At 41.7% G+C, this 21,920-nt stretch overlaps 1 protein-coding gene across 1 annotated transcript in view; it reads right to left on the reverse strand.

Moving 5' to 3' along the window:
- Window positions 1–814: 814 nt before the first annotated feature.
- Window positions 815–21,920, reverse strand: part of armh3 (armadillo like helical domain containing 3) — a 152,537-nt gene continuing 131,431 nt past the window's right edge. Inside the window, exons 25-26 of the mRNA XM_043712942.2 lie at window positions 5,429–5,545; window positions 815–1,578 (exon numbers count right to left, since the gene is read on the reverse strand). Of these exons, the coding sequence (XP_043568877.2) occupies window positions 1,486–1,578; window positions 5,429–5,545 (210 nt within the window). The 3' untranslated portion in view covers window positions 815–1,485. The remainder of the gene's footprint in view (window positions 1,579–5,428; window positions 5,546–21,920) is intronic.

Raw genomic sequence — 21,920 nt, forward strand, 5'->3', positions numbered from 1 at the left:
GAAATACAAGAATGCAGCTGGATCATGATGCATACTAACCGAATATACTCACTCACATAATGCTCAGGTTGAATTTCATCAGTTTTTTTTTTCCTACCCTTGAATTTTACCAGAAGAAGTGTACATTTCCAAAAGAGGCTCCTCTTCAGGGAAGCAATGAAACCATAGTCGTAGCCTCTGCATTGGAAAACAGAGCTCCCATATAACTCTGTCCCACTGGCCCCTCGGCAACCCACCAGTGTCTTTCCCACAATAAAATCCTGGACTCATAGATAATGCATATCCTCTGACACTTGGCACTGGGTTGAGTGCAGCCGGCAAAGAGGTGATAAGGAATCCGATTACAGCAGTTATTGGTCAGGGATCAAATCTTAGGTTGTGTATCAGAGCCTGAGCTCATCTTCCAGCAGAGAATGGGATGGGTTGGGGGTCGAGAGAGAGAGAGAGAGAGAGAGAGAGAGAGAGAGAGAGAGAGAAGAAGAAAAAAAAAAGAGACACACAGAGAGAGCATGACAGAGAGAGAAAGAGAGATAGAATGAATAGTTAGGCACTGGACACCTTGTTGAGTTTTGCCTCTTTAGCCCATGGATGCCGAGGCCGACAGTACACAATTTAATCATTGTTTAGCTGTGATCAGCTTCCTCTATATGGAGTGGAACCAGCTTGAAAGCTTACAGTCAACCTGGTCAACCTGGCCAGGTCAACCTGGCCTTTCTCGGAAAGTTTCTAATAACTCCCTGAGTGCTTTAGCTAGAGAGTTCTGAATTTTAATGACAACCCGAGCTGGAAGAAAAATGGCTTCCTGAAAAAGATGCTCCGTTACAGTTCTTTATTTTCCAAAGCACGTTCCACAATAAGACAGGAAGCTGCATCACTTGTGTGCAGTGATTGACACTTCTAGTAAACACAGTAACTAGGGATCAGCATTAAAACGTTCGAGCCAGCTCACACCAAACCAACACACACTGGCCCGGCCAGGTTCAGCTCCCAACATCAAGTCCAGACAGTCCACAGAAGTCTTGTCCCCAGGGTGGAAATGAGAACTCAAACTCACTAAGACTTTCACCCAAGTAACTGCAGAATCTAGTCAGACAGCTCTTGACACTGAGTAAGGAAGCCCAGCAAGGGAGGAGGAAAAGAATAATACTTAGGAGACCACAAAATTGTCTTGCATATTTGTGTCATTCCGCTTTGCCAGGACCAGGATTCCTGCTTTACAAAAGTCAACAAAACGGGTTCAAGGAGTTCAATCTCAGGGATGCAGTGCGAAGATGCAGGGTCGATGTTCCTTGCCCTCGCTGTGAAACTCTGATGGTATTCAGATTGCCAAAAACAACATGCACCATAGGAAGTCAATCGAAGAATACGATTTTTTTTTAAAAAAAGAGAAATCATTACACGATAATCCACCGGAAAAGTAAATCAAACGTCATTGCGCTAGGAAACCAGAGGTGGGAGCATGAGGCTGATAGACAGAGGCCACTTTCAGGAGATGGTGGAGAACTCTTTCAGCAAGATTTCCTGGCTCAGTGTATTAACAGCAAGATTCTTCCTCACATTAAGACTGATGGAGCGTACCTATGGGAGGACAGAGAATCGCTCAGTGATGGATTAGTCTGCAATGGAGTTAACACAAATAAAAAGGCTAATGTCTCACTTCAATAGCAATGGAATTTGCTGAAAATTCTCAGCAGGTCAGGCAGCATGTGTGGAGAGAAAAACAGAGTTAAAATTTCAGGGTTATGATCTTTCATCAGAACTGGCCTCAGATCACAGCCCTGACATGTTAACACTGTTTTCTTCTCCATACATGCTGTCTGATCTACTGAGCATTTCCAGAATTTTTTGTCTTGATTTCAGATTTGCAACACCTGCAGCACTTTGCATTCTATACAGTCATACAGCATGGAAACAGACTTCTTCAGTCTAACCTGTCTGTGCCATCTGCCATCCCAATCTGACCTAGTCCGATTTGCAACATTTGGCCCATATCCTTCTAATCCCTTCCTATTCCTATACCCATCCAGATGCTTTTTATATGTTGTAATTGTACCCACTCTACCACTTTCTCTGGCAGCTTGCTCCATACACACACCACCCTGTGCATGATAAAGTTACCCTTCAGGTATTTTTAAAATCCTTCCGCTCCCACCTTAAACCTGCACTCTCTAGTTTTGGATTCCTCCCACCCTAGGGAAAAGATGTCGGCTTTCCACCTTATCCATTGTCTTTCTTTTGCCAGAGATTTCCCATGGCTCATGAGTAAGACTTCTACCTCACATTCAAAAAGTCTCAATCCAGGGAGTTGAGCACATAATCCAGGCTGAGACATTAACCTGAAAATCTATCTTCCCTCTCTGGTCGCTCTCAAGACCCCATGATCCCTCTACAAAGAAGGGTAGAGTGGGTTCTCCCCAGAACATTGGCCAATATATTTCCATTAAATCAATATCACTAACAGAGATTACCCGAACATGATCACACTGCTGTTTGTGGTGAGAAAGCATGTAACCTTACATGCGGCTCATCTGTTACAGGATATGCAGGAAAGCACTTGACCACAGTGGGGTGGGGGTGGGGGGTGGGGGTTTGTTCAGAAGACTTAAGGAAATCGGTTATTAGTGTCAATGGATCGGTGTAAATAACGTGATAACATTTGTTCACTTGCGGAATGGGTGGCAGTACTTCCTTTCAACCCCAAGGGCTGGAAGCTGTGCATATTTTATAGTCAGAGATTGGATAACTGAATTTCTGGTTTATATTGAAGACACTTAACAAAACTCATACTCAATAGGAAAAGAACGTGCAATTTAATAAGCTGAGTGGAAAATGCACGGAATAGAACAATCCTAATACATTTTCATGTAAACCACACTGAGCAGACTTGAATTTATTAAGCTCAGCTCCCTCACCTTGACTGTTCTGGAATGTGAGCGTCTCATTACCCCTACAGGCTAGGAAAATGTGAAGGCTGAAACTGACATTGTAGGAAAGTTGTGAGTGAGAGAGAGAAAACATTCTTCTACAAAATTACATTCACTGACCTAAGGGTTCAAGGGACACTGATAGAGAGAGGGAGAGACAGGACAGAAGCTGGTGAAAAAGTTAACTTTTTGTGGTCTGATTTGAGTGCACACTTGCTTGTTATGGATTGAATTATTTTTGTGTTGTTCCCTGGAGCTCAAGATCCAGGAATGTTATGAATTTAATTTGCATTTTGGGAATCTAAGATGATTTTTAAAAAAGCCATTTTGTAGGACAATGTTACTGGGCATGTTAGCCCGGACAAGGTTACCTCATGGCCTTTTCCACATAGTTTAGACCAGTCTCTTGTTCCGATGTACTGTTAAAAAAGAAGCTTATCTAGCTAAAAGCAATTGGCCATTTGGGGCCTGGCTTGATCAGGGTTTCCCACTTTGATGTGCGTGTAGTCTAATTAGTCAAGCTTACTCAGACCTGTCAATGAGTTTCTCTTCCTCTACAAACATAGAACAATACAGCGCAGAACAGGCCCTTCAGCCCTTGATGTTGCGCCGATCTGTGAACTAATCTAAGCCCATCCTCCTACACTATTGCATCATCATTGCATCATGGATTGTTTAAATCTCCCTAAAGTGGCTGAGTTAACTACACTAGCAGGTAGAGCATTCCACGCCCTTACCACTCTCTGAGTAAAGAACCTGCCTCTGACTTAAATCTGTTTTAAATCTATCACCTCTCAATTTGTAGTTATGCCCCCTCGTACAAGCTGATGTCATCATTCTAGGAAAAAGACTTTCACTGTCTACCCTATCTAATCCTCTGATCATCTTGTATGTCTCTATCAAATCCCCTCTTAGCCTTCTTCTTTCCAATGAGAACAGACCCAATTCTCTCAGCCTTCCCTCGTAAGACCGTAGTATTTTTATTATCTCACTACCAATTTCTGTACAAAGCCAGCTTGTTTGCAGCAATAAGAGGAGCAGCCTGAGAGAGCTCTTAGGGGTAAGAGCTGGCACTGCTACTCTATTAATGGTTTTAAAACCTTAGCTCAAGCCTGGCTTGTAGGTATCTATATTATAGTGTAACATTGATGCCATTGGTAAATAAAGCTAATAATTTAAACTAAACTGTCTGTAAGAGTTTTATATTCCAGACTATCACAGAGTACAATCTACAGGATGAATCAAGATAGGCTTACAGGTCAAGCCCATAAGGGATTCCCTGAACCGTCTCGAATAGGTGCTTAAATAGTGGGACCTTGCTGTGCACAACTTAGTGAAGATGTGTGAATTTAGTTATTGTTTTCTGATTGCAATATGGTTAGTCTGGTTTTGTCACAGAGAAGTAAGTTTGCAGATGACACCAAAATTGGAGGTGTAGTGGACAGTGAAGAGGGTTACCTCAGATTACAACAGGATCTTATCAGATGGGCCAATGGGCTGAGAAGTGGCAGATGGAGTTTAATTCAGATAAATGCGAGGTGCTGCAGTTTGGGAAAGCAAATCTTAGCAGGACTTATACACTTAGTGGTAAGGTCCTAGGAAGTATTGCTGAACAAAGAGACCTTGGAGTGCAGGTTCATAGCTCCTTGAAAGTGGAGTCACAGGTAGATAGGATAGTGAAGAAGGCACTTGGTATGCTTTCCTTTATTGGTCAGAGTATTGAGTACAGGAGTTGGGAGGTCATGTTGCGGCTGTTCAGGACATTGGTTAGGCCACTGTTGGAATATTGCGTGCAATTCTGGTCTCCTTCCTGTCGGAAATATGTTGTGAAGCTTGAAACAGTTCAGAAAAGATTTACAAGTATGTTGCCAGGGTTGGAGGATTTGAGCTACAGGGAGAGGCTGAACAGGCTGGGGCTGTTTTCCCTGGAGCATCGGAGGCTGAGGGGTGACCTTATAGAGGTTTACAAAATTATGAGGGGCATGGATAGGGTAAATAGGCAAAGTCTTTTCCCTGGCGTCAGGAAGTCCAGAACTAGACGGCATAGGTTTAGGGTGAGAGGGGAAAGATATAAAAGAGATCTAAGGGGCAACTTTTTCACGCAGAGGGTGGTACGTGTATGGAATGAGCTGCCAGAGGATGTGGTGGAGGCTGGTACAATTGCAACATTTAAAAGGCGTTTGGATGGGTATATGAATGGGAAGGGTTGGGAGGGATATGGGCCGGGTGCTGACAGGTGGGACTAAATTGGGTTGGGATATCTGGTTGGCATGGACGGTTGGACCGAAGGGTCTGTTTCCGTGCTATACATCTCTATGACTCTATAACTTTGGAATACGGAAAATCCAAATGCCCATGACTATGTTTCAAGAAGTACTTTGTTGGCTGCAAAATACTTTAGGATGCCCTGAGGTCATGAATGGCCCAACAAAAATACACGATCTTTCTTTCTCGTCTTTAACTGCACAGAATCTGTCTGCCTGGGACAAATGATGCTTTCTTACCAGCTCTTTGAAGAAAGCTGCCTCTTTGGGCTGCTCTGAGTAACGTTCGTACTGATCCAACCCATCCTGGAGCTTTAGTGTCAGTGTGTCATAGTTAGAGCGGACAACCTCCAATACCTGAGGAGACAGGAACATTATTACTGAAATACAGAGGCCGAATCAGAGCAAAGGTAGCAGAAGTAAACAAAATCAAGTTACATTTTGTTAATGATTTAAGGATCTTAAAACCCAAGAGGATTTGGTGGTAACAGTGAGATAAGGAGTCCCATAGCAACTAAATCATTCCTTATCAGCACCCAAAAAACAATGACTGCATGCTGAGTTTTGTCTTCAATACAGTGAGAATCAGTGAGGGGGGAGGAGGAGGAGGATGCACAGGAGACGTTAAGGTCAATTCAGAGTAAACATCTTTATTAAAATAAAATTTGCCATTCAACACAACTTTTCCAACTGGTTCATAATTAGGTGCATAAATTTTAGTCTTGAAAGAGTTTTAACCATTCATAATCATGTCATCACAAATGTTTCCAGAAACTACTGCCCTACAGGTTACAATCTCAATTTCCATTTACAGCAGGTCAAATGCTTTCAGACTAATGATTCAGAAGCTGTGTGGGAATAACTAGCATTGCTGAATCCAGTGACATCATTGCTCCCTTAGCAATGTTATAGCCCTCCACCTATGATCTCACTCTTTGAACAACATCATGGCCCTCTGCTAGTGACACCATTCCCCTGTGTGATATCAGAGAATTCTCTACCACAGAAGGCTGTGCAGGCCAAGTCACCAAATACATTTAAGAAATAAATAGATTTCTCGACACTAAACGCTCAACAATATGGGGAGGGAGTGGAGCAAAATGCAGTGATAGGAGATCAACCATGATTATGAATGTTAGTGCAGACTTAATGGGTTGAATGGCCCACTCTTGTTTCTATTTCATAAAGCTTCTAAACATTTCTGCCAGTGACATTACTTCTCTCACTGCAAGAACATGATAATAGAAACACAGTAAATACATGGAGCCCTTTATCCACCCCCTCACCTCAATTATTTGATTTACTAAATGGCAGTTTGACCTGTTACAATATACAGCCATATTCTTCTGAGATAATGCTGCTGAGACTAGGACTTGCCATGAACACCAAAGTCGTTATATAGTTACAAACTGAAGTTTGCTTTTCTTGCACGCTAGCTTCAGCAATAAGAGAGGAATTTTGGAGAAAGATATGGTTGAGAAGAGCTTTCTAAATTTGAATTATCATTTACAATTGAAAGAAACCGAAAGTGTTAGCTGGGTTACTGGAATGGGAAGATGAATGGGTTAAGTAGGTCAGGTCTTTGAGAGGAAGCAATTTAGATGGACATTCATGGGCAATAATCATCCCAAATAATCTTCATGACCTGGGACAATATTCCATTAGCTCCACGAAAGTCAAACACAAGTGCTCAAGAACTGTCAGTCCTCAATGTTGACAGTTTTCTCCATGTACAAATTGTATGTATAAATACATCGATACTTGCCAGAATATTGCAATCTAGTTTATCAAAAATAAACCCAGTGCCTACCAGCCTGTCTTCACTGTATTTTCACAGATTTATGAGATAATGAGCTGTTAATAGGAATGAATGGTCCCATAATGCACAAGGTGCTATCGAGGGACAGGAAAACATGTGGTAATTAGGATAGTTCTGAATTCCCCTAAGCATGGAATTATCTGACATGTTTGAAACTAATGTCAGGTTATTAGAAAACTGGCAAATAATAAATAACAGATCCAGAGGTGGAAACGCATGAGTACATAAAATAAATCCAATTATTTACAATAACATCTTGCAGTATTTCAGGACCATTAGCATTGCAAAGCATTTTAAAGTGAGTCACGAGTGTGTAATCAAACAAGAAATTTGCCACCAAACTACATCAGGACATAGTAGGTCAGGTGAGACAGGTTATAAAGAGCATTCTTAAATGAGGAGAGATAGAGAGGTTGAGAGATCTAAAGAGGAAAAAATCAGAGATTAGGATGAAGGGAGCTAAAAGGCATGGCTTCCAATAGTGAAGCCATTAATTTCAGCAATGTGCAAGAGACTTAAACTGGAGAAGTGCAGAGACACAGAGGGTTGTAGGGCTGGACAGTTTACAGAAATGGAGAAGAGGTGATGCTATGGAGAGATTTAAAAAACAAGAACTGCAACATTAAAACTGGAGCATCTAACTGAAGCTCAAACAATTAAAGATGCCATGTTTGACCCTAAACCATGCAGCTGAACATGAAGAACTATAATCTGGAACAGAATGACTGGAAACCAACTAAAAGAAACTGGTAAGGTTTCTATTTCAATTGTGGCCTTAAAGAGAGTGTTCTCAATAGTGTGACATACACAATCCTGCAATGGTAAAACTGATTTGTTTCCTTTAAACAATCCAATGAAATCTTTTTTGTTCATCTCAGTCATCATAGCAAGCAGATGGGTCCTTGCTCTTATATCTGACTTGAAGGATGTTACCTCTTTCATCTGACACTTTGGGATGCTGGTTCAGGCCCTTTTTCATGTTCTGGAGTTCGGCTTCAATCCTCAGCATTCCAACTCAGTTAGTGCTTCAGGATAGGTCACACTGATAATTAAGAGTGAAGTTGACAGTAGGAGGACTATCAGTCTAGAATAAAGGCTGGAGTCGAGTTAGAGATCTTCAGAAACTAGCTCAATGCTGGAACAAATTTGAGGGGTTGAACAGAATTCTTTTGTTCCTGTACTGTTGATAATGCTCTTGCTGTGTGAAAGCATTGCCAGTGCAATTGAAATGCTACACAGCAAATATGAACCCCTGCTCTGAGAATGCTCATGCCATTTGGCATAGTTTCCTACATACTGGCAAAAGTCTGTTATTGAGCATAAATATCTTTAGGATCTTTGAGGTTTTGAAAGATGCTATACATAACAAGCTTTCTCTTTTCCCTTACATTGGCAGTCAGGTTTTAAACCATTCTGTACATCATTCTATGTATTTCCACTATTAGTTAGTAACATGAAGATAATACAATCACAGACTAAACTGAAAAGGAGTGTGGGCTGCTGTGCAATAATTCCAAATGAGATGGCAGCATCCCTCTTGATGCTCAGAACAGCAAGGCCCGGGCTGATCCATCAAATGTTCTATAATCACCGTTCTCATTTGAGGGAGCTTCCATTTCTCAGGGCTGGGCAAGGCAGGGTGGGAAGATCACACGTCCAACATGACCATCCATTACACTGTTGGAGGGTGGGTATGGACAAGAATCAAAACAACACCAACTTTCATAAAACCCCACAGACCAGGCACACGTGTGGTACACAGGGAGGTGGTCAAGTGTCTATGATATCTCAATTTAGAAGCAGTCTGTTAGCACTTTTAGAAAGTGAAGACAGGAGATGATAGAGATGGACTGTTTGGGAAATTACAGTGACATTAAAAGTAAATGCTTGAGAAAGTCAGTCACAATAGTTCAGAAAGAACATGATTACCTTGGGTCTTTCTTGAAGAATATTAAAAAGCGGATTTTGGAAAGGTGCAGAAGCAACAGGGTTGTTGTCATGCGTGATTTCAACTTCCCTAATATTGATTGGAACCTCCTTAGTCCAAATAGTTTGGATAGATCAGATTTTGTCAGGAAGGATTCCTGACTCAATATGTAGATAGGCTGACTAGAGGGGAGGCCATATTGGATTTGGTGCTTGGCAATGAACCAGATCAGGTGTCAGATCGCTCAGTGGGAAAGCATTTCGATGACATGATCACAACTCCCTAACATTTACTATAGTCATGGAGAGGGATGGAAGCATATGGTATAGGAAAGTATTTAATTGGGGGAGGAGGAATTACAATGCTATTAGGCAGGAACTATGGAACAGATGTTCTCAGGGAAATGCACAACAGAAATTTGGAGGTTGTTTATGGAACACTTGCTGCGAATGCTGGATGAGTTTGTCCCACTGAGGCAAGGAAAGGGTGGTAGGGTGAAGGAACCTTGGGTGACAAGAGATGTGGAACATCTAGTCAAGAGGAAGAAGGAAGTTTACTTAAGGTTGAGGAAGCAAGGATCAGACAGGATTCTAGAGGATTTACAAGGTAGCCAGGAAGGAACTGAAGAATGGACTTGGGAGAGCTAGAAGGGGGCATGAAAAAAAGCCTTGGCGGGTGGGATTAAGGAAAACCCTAAGGCATTCTACACTTATGTGAGGAACAAGAGGACGGCCAGAGTGAGGGTAGGGCCGATCAGGAATAGTGAAGGGAACTTGTACCTGGAGTTGGAGGTGTTAGGGGAGATCCTTAATGAATACTTTGCTTCAGATTCACTAGTGAGAGGGACTTGTCATTTGTGAGGACAGTGTGAAACAGCCTGATATGCTAGATCAGGTTGATGTTAAGAAGGAGAATGTGCTGGAAAATTCTGAACAATACGAGGACAGATAAGTCCCCTGGGCAAGACGGGACTTGGAAAAGAGGGAAGAGATTGCTGCACCTTTGGTGATGATCTTTGCGTCCTCATTGTCCACTGGAGTAGTATCAGATGATTGGAGGGTGACAAATGTTCAAGAAATGGAATAAGGATAACTCTGGGAATTACACACCAGTTAGTCTTACGTCAATGGTGGGCAAATTATTGGAGAGAATTCTGAGAGACACGATTTATGATTATTTGGTAAACCATAGTTTGATTAGAGATAGTTAGCATGGCTAAGTGAGGGGCAGGTCATGCTTCACAAGCCACACTGAATTCTTTGAGGATGTGACAAAACACATTGATGAAGATGGAGCACTAAATGTGGTGTATATGGATTTTAGCAAGGCGTTTGATAAGGTTCCCCATGTTAGGCTCATTCAGAAAGTAAAAAGGCATGGGATACAGGGAAATTTGGCTGTCTGGATATAGAATTGGCTGGCCGATAGAAAACAAAGAATGGTAGTAGATGGAAAGTATTCAGCCTGGAGCTCAGTGATGTTCTGCAGGGATCTGTTCTGGGACTTCTGCTTTTAGTGATTTTTAAAAATGACATTGATTAGGAAGTGGAAAGGTGGGTCAGTAAGTTTGCCAATGATATGAAGGTTGGTGGAGTGGTGGGCAATGTGGAGAGCTGTTGTAAGTTGCAACGGGACATTGATAGGATGCAGAGCTGGGCTGAGAAATGGCAGATAGAGTTCAACTTATATAAGTGTAAAGTGTTTCATGTTGGAAGGTCAAATTTGAATGCAGATTACAGGGTTAAAGGCAGGATTCTTGACAGTGTGGAGGAACAGAGGGATCTTGGGGTCTACATCTATAGATTCCTCAAAGTTGCCATCCAAGTTGATAGGGTTGTTAAGAAGGTGTATGGTGTGTTGGCTTTCATTAGCAGAGGTTTGAGATTACGAGCTGCAAGGTTATGCTGTAGCTTTATAGAGCACTGGTTAGATCACACTAGGAATATTGTGTTCAGTTCTGGTCGCCTCCTTATAGGAAGGATGTGGAAGCTTTAGAGAGGATGCAAAGGATGCTGCTGGGACTGGAGGGCACAACTTATGAAGAAAGGTTGAGGGAGCTAGAGCTTTTCTCATTGGAGCAAAGAAGAATGAGAATGATTCGTCAGAGGTGTACAAAATGATGAGAGGCACAGGTAGAGTGGATAGCCAGAGACTTTCCCCAGGATGGAAATGGCCATCACGAGGCGGCATAATTTAAAGGTGATTGGAGGAGAGATGCCAGAGGTAGGTTCTTTATACAGAGAGTGGTGAGTGTGTGGAATGGACTGCCAGCAGTGGTAGAAATGTCAGATACATTAGGGACATTTAAGCAACTCTTGGATAGGCACATGGATGATGGTAAAATGACGGGTGTATAGGTTAGTTTGATCTTAGAGGAGGGTAAAAGGTCAGCACAACTTGGAGGCCCAAAGGGCCTGTACTGTGCTGTATTGTTCTATGTTTGATCACACAGTATAGGTAAAATAGCTCTTGAACCAAATTCAAATTTTCAAATTGCTGGCAATGCTTGCGCTTTCAAGCCAGTAGAATTTAGGGGGTGGGAGGGGGTGAAAAGGTAAGGGAGAGAATAGAGCTGTATAGACTGAGATAGACTTGTACAGATACTGGACTTTAACCTTGTGGGCTCTGGGATGAAAATAAATGCTATCAGAAGCTGAAACACAATACTCAAAGCAGCATTGCATATACTGTGCAATCACTCTAAGCTGAAAACTAAGCAAATAGCAGGAATTGATGGATGGCTCTTCCAGACTGACAATATCACATATTTAGCAATACTAAACTGTTTTGGAATAATGTTCAGTGTAGCAGCCCCTGTGTATCATTCAGTAGGAATTGCCAGCACAATTTAAAGACAATGACCTTATCACATCTTGTTCCAGAAGATTTGGCAAACATGCTTGGTTTAGAAATTTGACATTTTCCAATATTGCCTCCTCCCAGCTGGAATGGAATCCACACCAATTTAGATAACAGGACAGCTTGAAACAGAAGCCCATTCAGTCCATTAAGGTCATTCTTTCTCTGACAGCATGACTTTCCTTTTACAAAATGAACTTCCTTACCACCATTTACCCCCATTGAATCAATCACCTAAACCTACGACCTCCACCACCGAGGACAAGGGCAAAAGGCACATGGGAGCACCACCATTTGTAAATTCCAAATCTCACACCATCTTGACTTGGAACTATAGCTCTGACCCTTCAGTATTCATGTGTCAATATCCTGTAATTCGTTCCTTAACACCACTGTGGGTGCCTCTACATAAGGATTTCAGTAGCTCATTGTGTTCAGTACCACCTTCTCATGGGGCAACAAGTGATGGATTCTAAATTCTAACATTACCAGCAAGGCTCAAAACCCAAGAAAGATTATTTGAAAAAGGCCCACTTACAAAGCAGGAGTGGAAAACCAGGCTGACTGCTGCCCTCTGTATCAAGAACATAGAGGGCAATTGCATTACTTCTTATCAAAACTGCAGCTAAGACCAGGGACAAGACCAAGATCTGAGTGGCTCAGTACTACAACAGACACTTGTTTCACACATTGACACTTTTTTCCCCTGTTAATGTTATAATGGTATCATGTTACCTGAACACAGTAACTGATTTGCAGAGAAAAAAATCTTTCTGCAAAGAGGGCCTAAAGCAAAACCAGATTTATTCTCCATCTGTAACCGCTGAGTTGATAGCTGGATGCCATCTTGCAGTCTTTAGACTGGGTTCTGTCACCAAATTAGTTGGATTTAACCCAGTGTAGAGGAAGTATCTGCTTTGCAAGTACAACATAGGACAGTGGCACAGGTTGGAAGGGTACATTGTTTTCTTTATTCTTTCATATGACGTCGGATAATTTCCGATTATTTACAGTGTAAGCCTAAGTGCCTTTTCAATAAATGACTTGTCAGGCCATTCAGAGGTCAATAAAGTCAAGCATATTGCTGTGTATCTGGAGTCACATGTAGGTCAGACTGGGTAAGGATGATAAATTGCTGAAAATGTGTTGCTGGAAAAGCGCAGCAGGTCAGGCAGCATCCAAGGAACAGGAGAATCGACGTTTCGGGCATAAGCCCTTCTTCAGGAAGGGCTTATGCCCGAAACGTCGATTCTCCTGTTCCTTGGATGCTGCCTGACCTGCTGCGCTTTTCCAGCAACACATTTTCAGCTCTGATCTCCAGCATCTGCAGCCCTCACTTTCTCTTAAGGATGATAAATTCCCTTTCCTAGACGACAGTCATGAACCAGACCCAGATTTTGAAGATGATTGGTGATAGTTCCATGCCCCCACCACTGAGACTGGCTTTCAAATCCAGATTTGTTAAGTGAATTTAAATTTCGCCACCACATGCCCACAGAATCCGATTGACTAATTCATAATGATATTCCCAAACCAAAGTTGCTCAAGATCTATTCAATGGTAGCAGGTTGATAGGCAGGTTAGGGAAGTACTGCCAACTTTGTTGATTTGCTGTGATGCATCTTGTAAGTCATAAATACTGCAGTCACAGTGGTTCAAGGGTGTAAAAGGCAGTGGTCTCTGGCAGGCAGCATCAAGCATGACTGTTTTCTAAGAAACAGAAACACAGGAACAGGAGTAGGCCATTCAGCTCCCTGAGCCTGCTCTGCCATTCCAGATCATGCCGGATCATTTTCCCCACACTCTTCCTATCTTCTTTGATGCCAGCAGTATTCAGAAATCTATCAATCCCAATCTTAACATACTCAATGATTAACCATCTACAAACATTTGGGGTAGAGAATTCCAAAGAAGCATCACTTGAGTGAATATTCGGTATCGATTGCCTGGACTGAAGAGTCTCTTTCCGTGTCATATGACTCTGAGTGAAGAAATTCCTCCCCATGTCACCCCTAAATGGCTCCTCTCTTATTCTGAGATTATTTCCTTGCTCCAGTTTCTTGAGACAGAGGGAAACCACCTTTCTGCATCCACCCTGTCAAGCCATGTCAGAATTTCACGTGCTTCAGTGAGATCAACTCTAATTTATTTCTGAACTCTAGACAATATAAGCTCAGTATTATCATCTGCCCTCATAGAACTATTCTGTCATGTCAGGAAACACAGTGGTCAACCTCTGTGCATCCTTGCTATGGTAAAGGGATTAAAACTGCATTCAACAGAGTCATAGAGGTGTACAGCATAGAAATGAACCCTTTGGTCTGACTCGTCCATGCCGACCAGATATCCCAACCCAATCTAGTCCCATTTGCCAGCACTTGGCCCACATCCCTCTCAACCCTTCCTATCCATATAACCATCCAGATGCCTTTTAAATGCTGCATTTGTACCAGCCTCCACCAGTTCCTCTGGCAGCTCATTCCATACACGCGCCACCTTCTGCATGAAAAAGTTGCCCCTAGGGTCCCTTTTATATCTTTCCCCTCTCACTCTAAACCTATACTCTCTAGTGCTGGACTCCTCGACCCCAGGGAAAAGACTTTGTCTATTTATCCTATCCATGCCTGTCATGATTTTGTAAACCTCTATAAAGTCACCCCTCAGCTTCTGACGCTCCAGGGAAAACAGCCCCAGCCTGTTCAGCCTCTCCCTATAGCTCAAATCCACCAACCTTGGCAACATCCTTGTAAATCTTTTTTGAACCCTTTCAAGTTTCAAAACATCCTTCTGATAGGAAGGAGACCAGAATTGCACCAGAACTCCAAAAGTGGACTAACCAATTACCTATACAGCTGCAACATGACCTCACAACTCTTATTCTCAATGCTCGGATCAATAAAGGAATGCATGCTCCAGGTGTGGTCTCACCAAGGTTCTATACAATTGAAACAAGACACCTTTATTTCTGTACCCAAATCTTGTTGAGGTAAAGGGTAACATGTCCCTTCTAATTAATTGTTTGCTGCAATTGCACGTTAGCTGAGTGATTGGTGAATAAAGAAACACAAGATTCTCTTCAAAGATGTCAAGCTACTTGAATGTGGTTTCCTTATGTCCTGACATGCAGATGTCTATGCTTAAGAAGCATGCACCCAACCCCGGCCCTGCACTTACGGGTTGTGCCAGCCAACAAAAGTTTCTGGCTGGCGATAATCATCATCATTTTGACAGCGGGAGTGCGCATAATGACAAATATCCTAGAAGCAAACGTGGAAATGATTGGATTTCTAGCCATTAAAATTGACTCCATTAATACTCAGCACCTACTGGGTCTGTTATAAAGGCTACAAAAAGGTCCAATAGGCAAAGGTGAAAACCTGCATAATATAGTGCCAGTTAACATAAGACTTTTGCAATGTAGTCACTGTTGTCACCGAATCATTTCCAAGATGACAGATCTGTTCTACGAAGAAAGCATGGGGAAACTGGTCAGGTATTCTCCTGATCTGCCAAGAATGAGAGATGATTTTACTGAAACCCACAAAATATTTACAGGCAGGTAAAATATTTCCCCTTGCTGGGCAGTGTAGAACAAGGAGACACAACTTCAAAATAAAGGGGAAGCCACTTAGGACTGAGATGAGAAGAATTTTCTTTTAAACTGCATTATTGATCTTTGGAATTTTCTTTGGAACTGTGGAAACTTAGTATATTTAAAGCAGAGACTGATAAATTATTAAATACCACTTATGTAAAGGGCCATGGGCTAACAAGGGAAATAGACTTTGAAGGGGATGACCAGCTATGATTGTAAGGAATGGTAGAACAGGCTCAATGGGCTGATTGGCCTTCACCTGCACCTATGCAGATATAGAAAATTTTGAAACTAATTTACACATGACAAGTTCCCTGGAACAGCAATGTGATGAATAACTAGGCATGGTTTAGTGATATTATTTATAGAATACAATGATTCCCTGTACTCCTTCCATTTGTGCCATGGCATATTTCACACTTACCTGACAATGCAGGCAGAGCTATGAATAAAAATCTTATGAGAGATGGCACCTCTGACAGCACAGCACTCCCTCAATGCGGTGTATTCTGGGTTTTGTGCTCCAGTATGAAGTGGGGGTTTGAACTCGAAAATATCTGATTCAAAGGGGATAGCACAACCTACTGAGCCACAGCTGATACTAATAACAAAGCAATAAGAAGTCTGTGGCTCTTGGAGGTAATGACCATCACTGTGGGTCCACTCTGAGGGTAAAATAAGAGTACTGTAGTGATTTCATTCTGGCTGCATCTTTTATAGACTGTACATTTAGTTTTCTTCAAATACTTAAGGATGAGTGACATTAGTATTGGTGTCTGGAATTGTGTTTCTTCTGAGTTCTGGTCAAAGATACCTCAGAGGTTACATGGAAGAATGTCAGGATATTCCTTTCAACTCAGTCTTATAGATTGGAGCTAAGCCAAATCAAAGTCTCAGAAGACAAGTATTCAGGGAATGATTTGAAGAATTAACAGACAAGTGTTCTTGTAATTCTGACATCTGACTTTCAACCTAAATAGGGACAGGGTATATTCTGTGAGTCTTACTTCACACTTCACTTAAACTCCCGTTATTAAATGCCTCTCTCATTTTCAGGCTCCTACATCTATCACCACAGCTTTCTATCTTGTCTTTAACCTTGTAAATGCATATCGTTAGTGCTCCCCCGAAGAATAAGGGTGCTGCTGTGCTGATTCTTCCTCTTACCTGCTCTCACTATGTTCTCACCAAAACTAGTTAAAGCATCTCCTACTGTAACACTCTGTTCCAAGGCCTGACTACTGCAGTTCTGCATGACTTAACTCCAAACAAAATTCATATTTTCAAAATCCAAATTACGCAACGCCTCATTACTTGTTCTGGCTCTGCTGAGTTTTCTTTTTGATCTTAGATTTCCATCACCATATGTCTTGACCCTTCACCTTGGTCCCTCAGTGGTGACAGGTGAGTTAGTGTGCACGTGTGTGTATTTGAGTGTTTGTGTGCATATTTGTAAGTGATTATATGTGTGCAAAGGGATATGTGTGTAAGTGTGATGGTGCAAATGCACCTGTTGACACCCATACATGCTAGCCATACAGTATTATGGAAGCTGTTCGAAGAAAGTTTACCAGACTAATACTGGGAACGGCTGGGTTGCCCTATAAGGAAAGTCTGTGCAGGCTAGGCTTATTTTTCTTACCTCCAGTGGATATAAGAAACAGCTTGACTGTAAAATGCAAGATCCTTGAGGGATCTCACAAGGTGATTTGGAGAGGACATTTCTTCTTATAGGAGAATCTTGAACTCAGGGTCACTGTTCAAAAGTAAGGGTATTATAGAGATGAGGAAACATCTTTTGTTACACAGGATCGTGAGCCTTTGGAACTCATTTCCAAAAAGGTGGCTGCAGCAGAGCCTTATATTTTTAAGGTAGAGGTGTGTGGATTCTTAAAAATAGAAATTGCTCAAGAAACTCATCAGTTCTGGCAGCATGTAGACAGAACACAGAGTTAACGTTTCGAGTCCACTAACCCTCCTTCAGATAACATTAACTCTGCTTTCTCTCCACAGATGTTGAGTTTCTCCAGCAATTTCTGTTTTGTTTCATATCCTCAGCACCCGTAGATCTTCATTTTAGTGGATGGATTCTTGTTAAGCAAGGGGGTGAAAGGTATCATAGACAGGTGGGAACGTGATTTTGAAACTACAATCGGATCAGCTATGATCTTATTGAATGGCAGAGCAGGTTTGAAGTACTGAATGGCCTACTCCTGCTCCTTGTTCGAATGTTATATCCTCAGTGGGATATAACAGGGTGCAGCTGTGGTTATCACAAGGTTAGAAAAACAACTAATGAGTTGTTGAATTAATCCACTTTTGACCCAAGACAATTACCTATTAAAAATAAAAATCATTGCCTAAACTGCTCTGTAGCCACAAGGAAACGAGATGGTCGTAAATGTGTAACATTGGTCTCAACTCCTTGTCTGCAGAAACAGACTCTGTCCTTGCACATTGGAATCTGAGGGAAAATTCATTTTGTTGCCCTCCCCCCCCCGTCCCCCTATTCAAATGGAAACTGAACTGGTGAACAATGTTGGCACAATTCACTGTTCCTTACTTGTTGATTGACACTCTTTAATTGCAGGAGCACAAGAACTGAAAGCTGAACCTGATTCGGTGACATCTCATTCATTTATTCAATCAGAATATGATCAGCCCCAAGGTAATATTATGGGTCAAAGAAAATGGCCTACACTGTAAGTTTCAGTTGAAGTTCCTGGGTTTTATTCTCCTGATATCGCAAGTGAGGTGTACCTGCACGATTCTGAGTTGGAGACTATGCTGACTACTGGTGCATGCAAAGTTTTTTTTAATATTCATTCACAGGATTTGAGCACCACTGGCTAGGCCAGCATTTATTGCCCATCCCTAATTACCCAGACAGCAGTTAAGAGTTAAACAAATTTCTTGTGGGTATGGAGTCACATGTAAGCCATACCAGGTAAGGACGGCAGCTTCTCTCCCCAAAGGACATTAGTGAACTAGATGGTTTTTCAAATAATTGACAATGGTTTCCTGGTCATTACTAGAATTTTAATTTCAGGTTATTATTGAATTCACATTCCATCTGCCATGGTCAGATTCAAACCTAGAACATTACCCGTGTCTCCAGACTAATAGTCTAGCAATAGCACTACGCCACTGACTGCCCACAAGCCCAGAAGATGGGGTTAACATCCCTGAATGATAAGTAAGAGGCTTCTTTGATAGTTTCAACCCTTGACTGCAATCCAGTGACTCCCCAATAGATCATACAACTAAGGACCAAAGCCAGGTCACCCTTAGTTCCACCCCATTGGGCAGACTGAAAGAGCTGTCAACACTGGCTGTCTAGGCTCACATACAAAAGCGCGGTCACCTGCATCTTGCTCAGGTTTGTGTTCCTCCGTTCTGGTATTTTGTCCACTCTCCATTCAACTCACCCCAACATTGGCTGTTATGCCTTCAGTTGTAAAGGGACCAAACTCTGAATTTGCTCCTAACTTGCACCATCTTCTTAAAAATCACTCAAATGTCAAGCTTGTAGTTAAACCTTCTGAAATAACTGCACCAAGGCTGGTATCCCACCACCAAGTCACCCTTTTATTTACTTGTGCATAATACACCGACTGTGGCCATCCAGTCGGAGTCAGATCTAATATGTTGGTTTTTAAAAATTTCTTGCCTTTTTTCCCATCTCCTGGTTGTATTGATCAGCCAGGGCTTTCCTGATTGGCACAGGTTAACAACCCCAAACAACGGCCTCGTAGTCAGAGGCCAACATGGTTCCAATCACTGCACCCTCTGTGCCTCTTTACATGGCCCAACGTTAAATTTTAAACTTGTGAAAGCCACGAGATGACACTAAAGGGCCTGTACAAATCTAAGTTGCTGTTGGTAAAGTAGAAATGCAGCAAAAATCTGAATCTTGCAAGAGTGAAGAACTGGAAGCAATCAACACAGGAAACCCTAAACACAGCACCTACTTCATCCAGACTAGAATGTGTTGAACAAGCATATGGACGTACATGGAATAGTGTAGGTTAGATGGGCTTCAGATTGGTATGACAGGGCCACATCGCAACATCGAGGGCCGAAGGGCCTGTACTGCGCTGTAATGTTCTATGTTCTATGAATACAGTGCCAGCCAGCTCTGGTTACCTTTTCAGCTAGTGTGACATGCCAACTGCACTGGAATAACTTAAAAGTTGAAAGCACATCTCTATCAAGACAGCAATCTTTGGAAAGGGAAGGCTGAGGATTAAATGCTAAAGGTTAAACACTTAGGTGAACTGAACTGAGCATTATAACTTCTCATTTTTTAAAAGTCAACCAATAATACTTTTCATCTATGCGTACACATCTCTTTTTTATTGCATTTGCAGAAGGCAGGATAAAGGATCAAGGTCAACACCACAGCTGAGAAGTATAGAATAACATAAGCAGGGAATGAGTGGTTAGCTGTCACTTGGATGAGGCTTTAAAACTCTGCAGACGAAGGAGGGAGGGAGATGGTGAGGTGAGGATATTGACAGGTTTAAATTTTAATTCTCAGAAAAGTTTTCGAATTGGCATTTGAATACTGCTCAGGGGCGCTAACCCCCAGAAATATCAATAAAACAGAATAAGGTAAAAAATGGTACAAACGGTTTGGAGGCAGGAGGCAATAGTAAAACCATTTACCAAAGAATAAGCTTTTCTTCTGAAGCACTATTGAACAAAACATGCACAGCAGTTGAGCAGAAAAATACACTGCAGTGATAGGGATCCTGGATAATCCAGAAATGAAGAGATGAGTCTCCTTAGATAAATAAAGAGAAACTATTTTCACTAGCAGCAGAGCTTGCTAACAAGAGGACACAGATCAGATACTTAGTCAGAGTTAGAGACAATGAGGACAACTTCTTGTTTTCACATAGTGGGCCATATTGATATTGAGTATGCTGCCTGAAAAAGTAATTGAAACAGATTCATTAAAATGTTCAAAAGCGAACTAAATAATTGAAAAGGAAAAGTTCATAGGGCTAGGGGAAAAGAGCCCGTGGAAGGAAATGGGGAGGAACAAGGGGTGACATTAATTAGATAGCTCTTTCAAAGAGCTAACACAGTAACAACTTCCTCCTATGCTTTATGCCTTCATGAAGCAATATTAAAGTAAGTCATCCTGCACCTAGAGTAATTCATCTTATTTAAGACCAATGTAACTGATCTATTTGTAAAAAATCTCATGTTAATATTTTTCTGTTAGTTATCATCTAAGAAGTGTGGTTATTTGAGAGATCTTCCCATGAGTAAACTGACTGCCACATTTCCTGTAATACAACAATCAATTCACTTTGAGAAATGCTTTTTTTGGCTGAAAAGCATTCAGGGACATCCTGAGCTCATGCAAGGTGCGACTGGAATGTCTGATTTTTCCTTAAATGATGTCACTGAAAGTTAGATGTCCCGCTGGTATTCATTATCTAGTCTCCTAAAGCAAGAATGGTGACTGGAATGTGATAGCAGAAGGGGCCACATCAGTCCCAGATTGACTTGGAAAAGAAATTGGAAGTTAAAACTAAAGGAAATTCAGCAAACAGCATAACTTCAAAGAGAAAAACAAATTAGGGGAGGGCTCACTCAACGACAGCTTTAATAAATGTTTCACTGAATGCATTTCAGGAATAAGTGACAGAAAACAGATTAAGCCAGGAAGCAAATGCAAGTACTTATTAAGAACATTACTGGAAAGAGCTTTATAGCAATCATCAGCCAACAATGACACTTAAGAACCTGTGCCATTTCATTTCTTGATTTCCTAAGCTCATTTCGAGGATGAAAAAATTTTTAGCTGTGGATTACTGCTTACTGTTGATAAACCAGAAGGATCACTACTTCTTGATGTGGAGTAGGTGAAATTTTCAGTAACACCGCAGCTCCAGCAGCTACCTACTGCTCCCTTTCTTGCCAATCTTCCTTTCCACAACAGACTGCACAATAACTGACTGAGATCAGCTGTTCCACAAGCACAGGTCATTCTCCAATGTCTCTCTCACAGCCGTCAAACATCCTGGTGACGCTCATGGCTATGCCAGTTACACAGAAAGAACAACTGCACATTAGTGTGATTTCCCAGACTGGTTTCAACCGCTTCAAAAGATTGGAAGGGCATCTTTCAGATTCATTTTCCTTCCCGGTCATTAGCCCTGGGAGTTGAACCTCATTCATTGGGTTGCATCAGTGTGTTTAGTGATGATGTTCCAATCTTCATGATGCAAGGAGGCAGGCTTGAAGGAGCAGCTGGTTTTTTCTTGCCTGTAAATGCAATGAGTCTATAACTTGGGCAATGGGCCGAAGGGTTCCAATTGAAAAGAACATCATCTCCGGACACTGTTAACACTCCACCCACCATCTCTACCTTATTGAATACCCATGTATTTGAACTCTTATTTATCATTCTAACTTCTGTTATCTCACAAAATTTTGATACTGACTCATCTCCCCAGGCACTGCTCATGGATAAACACTGACACATCACCTTCGCACTGCAATCCAAATAACGTTT

This window comes from Chiloscyllium plagiosum, unplaced genomic scaffold, assembly GCF_037043375.1.
Source record: "Chiloscyllium plagiosum isolate Xiang-an unplaced genomic scaffold, Cpla_swu_hap1 HiC_scaffold_22, whole genome shotgun sequence".
Lineage (NCBI taxonomy): Eukaryota > Metazoa > Chordata > Chondrichthyes > Orectolobiformes > Hemiscylliidae > Chiloscyllium > Chiloscyllium plagiosum.